We start from the raw sequence: 10,432 nt of genomic DNA, 5'->3' as shown, positions 1-10,432 counted from the left end.
TATATATTAAACAAACCAGGAGTGTTCTCAGTGTAAAGGAAAACATATGAGAAGAAAAACTTCTTAGTTTCTAGAAAACTTAGTCAAAAGCCAGCCGAATTGCAGCAAAATCCCCTCCAACTTCCAGCCACTGGCCTTCTCCTGGGCGTGCATATTTATTTATTCTGACTCCACCCTTCATTGAATTACAGGGTCTGACGAGGAGAAAACGCTTCTCTTTAGTTTTTAGTGTCCACAGATCATGACAGAAAGAATATTTTAGATGTTTAAAAAGGAATTGTAGGGGACTAGCCAAGTGCCCAAGGAAAGTGGGGAAATTTTGAATTGCTACTACTGTAGTTTAGAATTAGAACTGTTTATTAGTTAAATTTTTTAGAAGCAGTACCAGCATCTATCTGTATCATATTCCTTACTGCACTAGTGTGCTATTTTTAGTAACCCCCTGATGTTCACACCTATGGTTAGATTTTACATGCTGACTTCAGTGAAGTCACGTGTGCTTTATTCTCAGCAGCAGAAGCTTCTCAAATCTCACCAAATCAAACGATTCATTCGCCAAAGCTCAGCTAAAGATTGCAGGAAGTTGTGATAACTTGTAATGTTTAAACTCCTTTTGCTCTGTTTTCATCTAGATAAAGCTTCTCTTACTCTCCCTTGTCTCCTCCTCCTGCAGGTGTCCCAGCAGGCAGCCAAGTGCATCCCAGCCATGGTGTGTCCTGAGCTGACCGAGCAGATTCGTCGTGAGGTGGCGGCCTCTCTTCACCAGCGTAAGGGTGACTTCACCTGCTACTTCCTCACTGACCTGGTCACCTTTACCCTACCTGCAGGTCAGAACCTCATCCACTAACAAATGAGTCAGAGCAAACAGCTGGTGCAGACATGTTCATGAATATCATTACAGGAACTCCAGAGGCTGACGGTGCTCTGCAGCTGTAGCAGCTTATTGTCTGGCCTTTTGAGCGTGTCTTAGAATGCGCGTTTTGTTTGCCTGCCGAGTGTGAAACGGCGTGTTGTTCGCATGCTGAGAGGGGCATAATGCTCCGGTTGTCTGTTTCTAACAGCAAGCACATGGGGGCTACCTTTGGCTTGCATTTTCAGCATTGTTCTCGCACAAACACAGAGCCACCCATCCAGCTGTTTATTTTCTAATCTGTAAGAAAACTGGATTTAGTAAGAGCCGTGTTTGTAAGAGTTTCTTTACATACGTTCATTGTGTTGTCCTATTGTTTGTTGTGAACCAGGGATTGTTTTTTCCATGTTATTCAGGAAAGTGCTAAGACTTGCTTGTAGCCATCATACAGACATGGCATTAATTTATATAAGCTGAAGGAACAAGCTTAAAGGTGCCTCAGATCTGCTGTTCAACAAGCTGGCTGTAGATGAAAACAGCCAGAAATGGAAGACTGTTATCAGAATAAACATCCTTTAGTTTTTTAGTTTTTTTTGGTCTTTGAGAAACATGAGTAAAAGAGTCAATTCTCAAGTTAAATATGATATTACTCATCTGTTAAATGTAGTTTTATTTTATTTTTTTCAGATATAGAGGACTTGCCTCCTGCTGTTCAGGAGAAGCTCTTTGATGAGGTGCTGGACCGAGACGTCCAAAAGGGTAAATAATTCACTCCCTCAGCTCTACATCCTATTGCTGCAGTGTCATCTATCCGACAACAGCCCGGTTGCTAGGCAAACACACGGGCTCCTTTCACAACCTGTGCACAATAACAAAGAGGTCTCCCCCATGCCGGCAGTGTTATGTTACATGGATTTTCCCTCCTGCCAACACTGTTTCTTAGCTTGTCACTTGGCCAGGCGGTCTGCCTCAATCAGTTTCATCTCTCTGCTAATCAGCCTAATCGAGTTTCAGGGATTTCTTTGATCCTGGTTGAATGAATGTGGCTGTGTTCAGTCTTCATACATAATAACAAACTGGAAATAGAAGCCCAATGCATGTTTATTTTATTTTTCTTTAGATTTGTGTCTGTTTAAGATCTAAAAATAAGTAAAAATGTATTTACCCTTAATTTGAGTAGGTAAATAAAATGAGCTGCCAATGGAATATGTGTTTTTACCCTTGAAATAAGATCATTAGATATTATGCACTTGGATTAAGACAATGCAGTTTTTTCCCCTATTTTATATGTAAATTGTCTAATTCCATTGGTCTCACTTACTTGCTTGATACAAGAAAAAATGCACTTATTTTAGGAAAAACTGACTTGAAAATTTGCAGTGCAAATGTTTGATTTTGTAATAAAAACCTTGATTTTCTTTTTTTTTTTTGTCAAACAAGATCTGTTTTAGTTGGGGATTCAAGGTAAACTTTAACTATGTAGTGTTGTTAGTTGTATTCTCTAACCTGTATGCTTTGCTACTAGAACATGCCTTTAATGTGGGTTTCACCAATAAGTTTAGCATCTATCTTCCATGTAATCTTTCCTTCTTCTTGGTCAGAGCTTGAAGAAGAGTCTCCAATCATCAACTGGTCTATAGAGCTTGGATCAAGATTGGACAGTCGACTCTATGCCCTTTGGAACCGGACGGCCGGGGACTGCCTGCTCGACTCGGTGCTGCAGGCCACATGGGGCATCTACGACAAGGACTCCGTTCTCCGCAAGACTCTTCACGACAGCTTACATGACTGCTCACATTGGTGAGACCTGCAGCGTTTTTTAAAACCGTATCAATGCATAGTTTGCTGTTTTTTTGACATTTCCCAACATTGCTCAGCAGACTGATGGAACACCTATGACTGGTAGAGCAATATTTTAACCAGAGGATTGAAGAAAAACTAATAAACCATGTATGAGAAATAATTTTTTTACCACACAGAGAGAAAACAAAACAAACCTGGTTGTTTAAACTTAATAGTGATACCCAAGTCAATAGTTACTGCCCTCTTAGGTTAATATTATTTAATATTTGTTGCCACAGTGTCCTAATTTGATCCATTCAAGTCGATTAATTTAGAGGTGTTTGTCCTTATTTCTGCAGGACAACCTTAATGTGCTATTTAGTCCACATATAACTAAGAACACTTCAGCTAAACTGCTTGTCTTTGTCTCTAAAAGTAATATCAGCCCGACACATTCAGCTACAGCCGTTATTAAACTCTAATATTAGTGTTTGGTGTGTTTTCATGACTCACTTATTGTTCAGCTTGTAACATTTATCAGTGTGACTGGGAGGCTTGTGTTGCTGCTTCATAAAAGTAGCATTTCATTTTGAATAGGGCTGCAACGTGCGATTATTTTGCTAATCGATTTATCTGTTGATCATTTTTTTTTCGATTAATAATCGGCTAGCAAAAGATTCCTTAAAGAATTTTTTTTATAGAATTAAATCAGGGGATTGATTATGTAATTGATTACTGAATAATAAATTACTCATGATTAATCTGATTAATTGTCTCAGCCCTAATTTTGAACCTAGGTTGAACTTAGCTATATAATTGTCTTAAAAAGCCTTGATCAAGACCCAGCTCTGACTAAAGGGGTCGTTAGAAATATCCCTAACTGGCTCTGAAAACCAAACATTTATCAGTCTTTGAAGCAGAGTAAGATGTTTCTATTGAGCCTGATTATTTAAATAACTTCTTTGGTGTTTGTTGTTTCTTAACATCCAAATTATGGTAAAAGTTATCACTCTGAAACAGTCCTACCCTCCTATAGTGTGAGTGTAACGTGGGCTCGGAGGGATGTCAGTCTTATAATGGAGCATAAAGAAGTTAAAGAAAAATAAAAAACATATTTTCTCTTGCGCCATCAAACTCGGCTCAGACAGCAGCCTTTGCTTGTGGGAGAATCAGACATAAACATGAGCCTCATTCGACTCCTTTTGTTTCTGTAAAACCCAGACTGAGCAAGATTAAAGTGAAGAAGAGCCAACTGTCTAAGCAGTTTGTTCTTCCTCAGGTTTTACAGCCGCTGGAAGGAGTGGGAGTCGTGGTATTCCCAGAGTTTCGGCCTGCACTTCTCCCTCCGAGAGGAGCAGTGGCAGGAGGACTGGGCTTTCATCCTGTCCCTCGCCAGCCAGGTACACGTCCCTACAGGCAAACAGCAACGTTTTACCATGTAATACATGAGCTTGTTGTGCTTAAAAGGAGTCCCATTAATGATGCATGAATTATGCAAGAAAGTTTCCTGCTTTTTGCCATCGTAAACATTCCCTGTAAACGTCTTGGGAAAGTGCATTCTGCCTGTCATCAGCACTCTGCTAAATGAGCTCACAGACTAAGCATTTGGGTGGGATACATTAAAAGTGGGTGTGGAAGCTCCGTAATTATTTCCTTTTCTTTTTAACCACTATTATATTTTTAAAAGGGTTTTATCCTAATAGTTGTGTTTTCTGTCTGTTATGTGTTTTGCCTTTGCTCTGCAGCCAGGATCCAGCTTGGAGCAGACACATATTTTTGTTCTTGCACACATACTTCGAAGGCCCATCATCGTTTACGGAGTAAAGTATTACAAAAGTTTCCGCGGCGAAACGCTCGGATACACTCGCTTTCAAGGTGAGCGTTCGGTTCTGTCTGAGCCATCATTGTTTGACTCTCATGCAGCGATGATAACACTCCGTGGGTGTGGAAGAACTGGACTCGCTTTTGAAAATAGCTGCAGCCTACATGTGTCTGCATAGCTCAGATGCTTGACATAAATGAACCTACTCTAGTGTAATTCGTTTATTTTTGGACTGTTTGATTTAAACCTTGGAAAAAAGGGGGGTGACTTATAATAACGTAAGGCATGAGAAGTCAGAGCCGTTAAAAGCAGGAATGTTTATTTAGTTCCTGAGGCTACATAACCTCAGGTACTAAATGAACATCATCTCCAGACTATAAACTTGATCTGTTTTGCAATATTGTTCCTTGGATGTGCATTGGACTGGTCCCTATGGGCCTTTGAGAACTTTTAATTACATATGTAACTTATTTTTAACCTGTTTTTTTTTAAGCGTAGTCTGCAAGAAGGTTGATTTAGATTACATTTTTCTATCCTTGATAATCATCTTTACTGATGATCTTTACTGTCTTAATCTTGAGAGTGAGAGAACTGCATTTCAGTTTCTCTTCATGTTGTCCATATAGGGTTAATTGACAATAGAATGCCATAAATCTTAACTCTGAAAACAGTCTGGATTCAATTTGCCGCCTACTTATACTGTGCTGGACATGATGAAGGTCCTTGGAGGGAGCCAGCTACTTACTGTAAAGTCTGTCTGATGGACCAGTGATTTACTGTTGCCAGGAGCCAGTGGGAAACACAAAGAGAAGCAGATTTTATATGGGTTGGTCATTTGAAGAACTGGTGCTGACTTGGAGCTGCTAGACAGAAATCAGGTTCGTTGTTAAAGTAAGCACTGGCAGCAGGTTCCAGTTAAGCAGGTGGATAGCAACTAGTTACAATTACTTGAGTAACATTTTTACTGAACTGTACGTTTTGCTTTTATTTGAACAGTCTTATTCTTTCCTGAAAACGAGAAAGTGAGAAACATTAATGGATAAAGAAGAGCCTCATTTAAACCAAACCAATCAAATAAGAGTTTATGTTAGTGAGACTTCTTGCTTGTGCAAAATCTTTGTTGTTATTTTCTATCCGCTGAGCTCATTGAGCTATTTGAAGGTCAGGTTAATAAAGAAATTAGACTACATACAGATTAGGCCCTGTAGGTTAAGGTGTCAACAGATTAAACATGTTGAAGTAGTGCTACTCTTCAGTATAAATTGTTGTTACTCTACACAAAATCTTGTCAAACCTAATTATTAATGAACAATAAGTTGCATAGTAAAAATCCTTAAGTGTCCTTTCAGAAATCTTTGAATCAGTACTCAATATTCTCTAACGATCTAAAGGTTTAGAAATGTACCACATCCAAATGTTCACACCGCATCTGATCTATAGTTAAGCTCACAAATAATAACCTACAACTGCTTTGGAAGTTGTAAAAGTCTCCACATTTGTTTTAAATCAACTTTCTCTTCCTGGATATAGAAGAGTTTCTTTGACATTCCCTGCATACCAGCTCAACTTGCTCCTATTGTTCTCCTGGGAGTATATATAGTTTGCCTTTGATGGGAATTTGCAGATTTCCATTCCTAAATAGACGGCTGGCTGGTTTAGATGTTATCTAGGTGTTAATGTAGCATGATGGAGCTCATATAGTGGAGCTCTTTGTAGATTAATTGGCAAAAATCATTTATTGGCATCGATTACATTTGTCACAGTTATTCTGTGTAGTGGGACAGGTTTAAGAATGTTTTTTTTCCTCACTATGCTGATTGTCACTTAAATAGATTTTATGTTCACACAAAGGATTTTATTGTTATTATTTTTGATCTAATCCACTCTTTCTTTTCTTTTATATCAGGTGTGTACTTGCCTCTTTTGTGGGAGCAGAGTTTCTGCTGGAAGAGCCCCATCGCTCTGGGCTACACGCGAGGCCACTTCTCAGCACTGGTAGCCATGGAGAACGACGGGTTCGACAATCGCGGCGCAGGCGCCAACCTCAACACGGACGATGATGAGACGGTCACGTTCTTGCCGCTGGTCGACAGCGAGAGGAAGCTGCTTCACATCCACTTCCTCTCGGCACAGGAAGTAAGAAGATCCACCTTTGAAGTTGGGATTTCATTGACCAGCTTGAGGACCTGAGAGAGAGGCTGTATAAAGGCAGAGAACAGAGAACCTACATAATTGTAATGCCAAGGCAATCCAGACCAAAACTGAATAAAAATGCTAACTAGAGAATATTTTTTAATGCAGGGTTTCCACGGGTCATTAGAAATTATTATAAGTCACTAAATTAATTATTTTTTAAATTAAGATTCTGAATTGGCATTGAAAGTCATTAAATGGGATTATTATGACATTTAGAATGCTTTATTTAAAAAAAAAATGTCTAAAAACAATTTCGTCAGATATATTATATTGCGATAAATTTACACAAAACTTCTTCCGGTTGTTCGTAAAGCTGTATGATCGGAAAAGAAACTTGAGGCAGAGAAAAAGCTAGAGAATGGGAAAATGGCTATTTCAACAAAAGGGGCTGGAAAATGAGGGATTGCAGCCGGTCGACGGTAAAGTCAACAAAGGATTTTGCCGTGTAATTATGAGAGTCATGGGTAATTGTTGATGGCATTAAAATTATTTCTAAGAGCATTAAAAAGCACTAAATTAGAGTCCCTGTAAAAACCATGTAATGGTCAATACCAGGAAACATTGCACACCGCTGCACACCAGGTGGGTGGCACGATCAAGTTCATGTAATACTACGTAGCACATCACAGCAAAATAATGCATTTAAAAAATTCTACAGACAATCTGCTAACATTTTCACTCGTCTCGTCCCGTCACCAAAAACTCACACCCATGACTCATGATGTTTTCATCATCCAAGATCCATGTTTAGCTCATTAGTTCTTGTTATCGTCACGAAAAAAGGAGCACCAGCAAAATAATTTGTCATCCTTGGTGAAAACACCAATGGTGCATAGTTGTCCAGTAAAGTGTGGCATAGAAATATATTCACCTTCCCTAAATATCCGAATGGTTCCACTGAAGCTTCGGCTGTGGGTTTAGTCCCTGAGGAAAGGGAACCTTTCACCCCACAGCCTTATTATTCTCTGTAATCATTGTTTTTCCAGATGTATTTACACCAGAAAATTTTCATTTTCTTCTTGTTTTTTAGTTGTTCCCTTCATCAGATCCTTTTTTTTTTTTTTTTTGCCAGTGGATTATAACTTAAAACAATACCACACATGGGACTTTTGTTGCTCTCCCGTTGGACAGAAAAGACTAGCAAGGACTAGGTCACTGTCTGTCCTTTTTTAGTGCAACCCAGAATTTGCTCAAGTCTGCAAAAAAAGTTCTGACTAAGAGGGAAACGAACTCTGGTCCACAAAATACAGCAGGTGTGATTCCACTACTTCATCAGCTTAGGACAGATTGCTGGAATCTGCTTAAAAAAATAAATAAATAAATTCTAAAGGCTAATGCTGCTACAAACTGCTTTTATTTTCTTTTTTGGATCATATAACTCACAGGTTTGAATGTTTCTCATCTAACTAAGGTGCCTTCTTCCACTTCTTAGAAGCATCCTTTCATCTCTCGCATTAAGCTGTAAATCAGGTCTCTAGCATCGTTGTTTTAACTACATCTTCCTTATTCCCAATTTCCATAAAGGCCCAATGTAGGGAAACTTCTGTCCCACAGGAGCCGTGGATGTGTGACGCTCCTCCAGAGTAGCCATGAGCCTCTTGGCTTCTTCCTGGTTGATTTTATTCTTTTCATGGCCTGTTAGTTTACATTGTAGTTTAATGTAATTTTTATATCCCAGATGATTGTTTGAATGATGCTTGATGAGAGGGTCAAAGCTTGTTTAAATGCTTTGATCTTCCTCTAAACTTCACCTGTGTTCTTTGGTCTTCATAGTGGGGTTTGGACAGTCTTCACAGCTTCATTAGCCTCTGTAAATCTTAAGACTTTTTAAAATGTATTTCGGTTTTAGATATCAGAGAATCTTCCTTTTTGTCATAACTTCCTTTTTGTGACTACTTTTACTGTAGGGTGATGGAGACTTTCTCTGACAGGGAATAAGGGGGTAAAACATCCCAATAAAAGCGACGTTAGAAACTTTGAAGGTTTGCATGATTGATGCCGTGGTGTGTAGTAAGACCCGCTGCTCTCTTTCAGATGGGAAACGAAGAGCAACAGGAGAAACTCCTCAGAGAGTGGTTGGACTGCTGCGTGACGGAGGGCGGCATTCTGGTGGCGCTGCAGAAAAGCTCCCGCCGCCGCAACCATCCGCTCGTCACTCAGATGGTGGAGAAGTGGCTGGACGGCTACAGGCAGATCCGACCCTGCGCCTCTTTGTCTGACGGAGAAGAAGAGGACGACGACGATGACGAGTGACTAAACTGAAGCGGAGAGAGCGGGTCTGCAGGAGGCAGGACTCCTCCCCCATTTCTTCATGTTGGTTTTTTTTTTTTTTTTTTACACTTTTTCCGGTTGTTTTATTTTTCTTATCCTTTCTTGACACGGACAAACTGTGAAAGCCTCCAGCAGAGGACAGGGAACCACAACTACAGAAGACACTGCTGCTCTTCTGCTACAAACAGCCAGTCGGTCATGTTCTTACAAAAAACTCTTTCATAAAACCAACTCCTGACTGACGACGACGGGGGAGAAGAAGAGAGGAATCCAGAAAACCCTTCGATTTTTTTTCCTGCTTCAAATATAAATAAAAAAAAAAAAAACAAACCTAATGTTTATCCATCGATCCAAATGCATGTGGTTGTTGATAAAAGTTAAAGGAAATATACCAGCATTTATTTAAGATAACACTTTATAATTATTCAGCGTGGGGCACTGACAAAAGCACACTTCCAACCTGATCTTTTTGACGTGTTTTCCAGTTGTACAGTTTGGCTCGTTAGGCATTTTTTTTCTGTGTGTTTTTTGTGTTTGAACAGACGAGGACAAAGCCAATAAATATAATCTTCAGAAAACCAGAGATTATAATAAACAACCTACTATATCCTTATTATAAGCAATGCACCTTTATGGACACATTTCTAATCAAAATGCAGCATCACTGCTTGAAATAAGATCCTTTGAAGGGAGGTTCGCCCTCTAAGGTTTAGCGCATTAACACGTTTAGATATTCGGTTTACTTTATACAGACTGATTGAACTGAGAAGTTGTGCGTGTGCTTGAATTTATTCAACATATTTATTGTTTGGAAACTTCTTTGAGCTAATAAGAGCTTTATGTATATTTTTCTCGGATTGTTTTTTTTTTCTTTGTGTGGATTTTGTTAATTATGCTCTCAATCTCGATGAAGACACTTTTGCACAGAAACACTGTTGCTGTAAAGGAGAGAACCAATCTTGACAGTGAGAAGTTTACTTAAACATGTTGCATGGGATTTAGTACCTCATCTGAATGCCTAAAATCTGGTGCTTTTTGTTGTTTGTTTGTTTTTCTGACAGATGAGGCGATTTAGTGTTAAAGCTCACATTTGTCTCCTGTTCCCTTCAGTTATTGGTTGCCAGCTCACATGTGTCAGTTAAAGTCCGTTGTCCATCATTTCCATACAGTTTGTTGTGAGAAATGGCAACATCTACAACCAAAGCCGAAAAAATAAATAACTGGGGAAAAAAGATAATACCTTACCGTTTGCGTTATTTTTCTCCCCCTCTAACCATTGCGTACTGTAACCTCCTCCGTGTTTCATGTCATTCATGTTTTTTGGACATCACCTATGTGTTTGCTTTGTATTTATACAATAGTTGAAATTGTAACTATGATGGTTTGTGGATTTAGGCCTGACTTCACTAAGCGGAGTGTAATGCAAGGTAAAGGAAAAATATGGAGGAAAAAAACAAATAAAACCCTTTTGAATGTCTGGACTGAACTGTTGTGTTTCTGCAGCGTGGAAA

At 39.2% G+C, this 10,432-nt stretch overlaps 1 protein-coding gene across 1 annotated transcript in view; it reads left to right on the top strand.

The window, feature by feature from the left end:
- Positions 1-10,395, top strand: part of LOC107091355 (ubiquitin thioesterase ZRANB1-like) — a 27,935-nt gene extending 17,540 nt beyond the window's left edge. The window contains exons 4-10 of the mRNA XM_015385211.1: positions 674-827; positions 1,538-1,609; positions 2,452-2,650; positions 3,912-4,032; positions 4,378-4,507; positions 6,361-6,590; positions 8,685-10,395. Of these exons, the coding sequence (XP_015240697.1) occupies positions 674-827; positions 1,538-1,609; positions 2,452-2,650; positions 3,912-4,032; positions 4,378-4,507; positions 6,361-6,590; positions 8,685-8,903 (1,125 nt within the window). The 3' untranslated portion in view covers positions 8,904-10,395. The remainder of the gene's footprint in view (positions 1-673; positions 828-1,537; positions 1,610-2,451; positions 2,651-3,911; positions 4,033-4,377; positions 4,508-6,360; positions 6,591-8,684) is intronic.
- Positions 10,396-10,432: the final 37 nt, after the last annotated feature.

The sequence above is a fragment of the Cyprinodon variegatus genome, unplaced genomic scaffold, assembly GCF_000732505.1.
Source record: "Cyprinodon variegatus isolate N-32 unplaced genomic scaffold, C_variegatus-1.0 Scaffold333, whole genome shotgun sequence".
Lineage (NCBI taxonomy): Eukaryota > Metazoa > Chordata > Actinopteri > Cyprinodontiformes > Cyprinodontidae > Cyprinodon > Cyprinodon variegatus.
The sequence above is the reverse complement of the archived record's forward strand: the minus strand, read 5'-3'. Positions and strand labels throughout refer to the sequence as shown.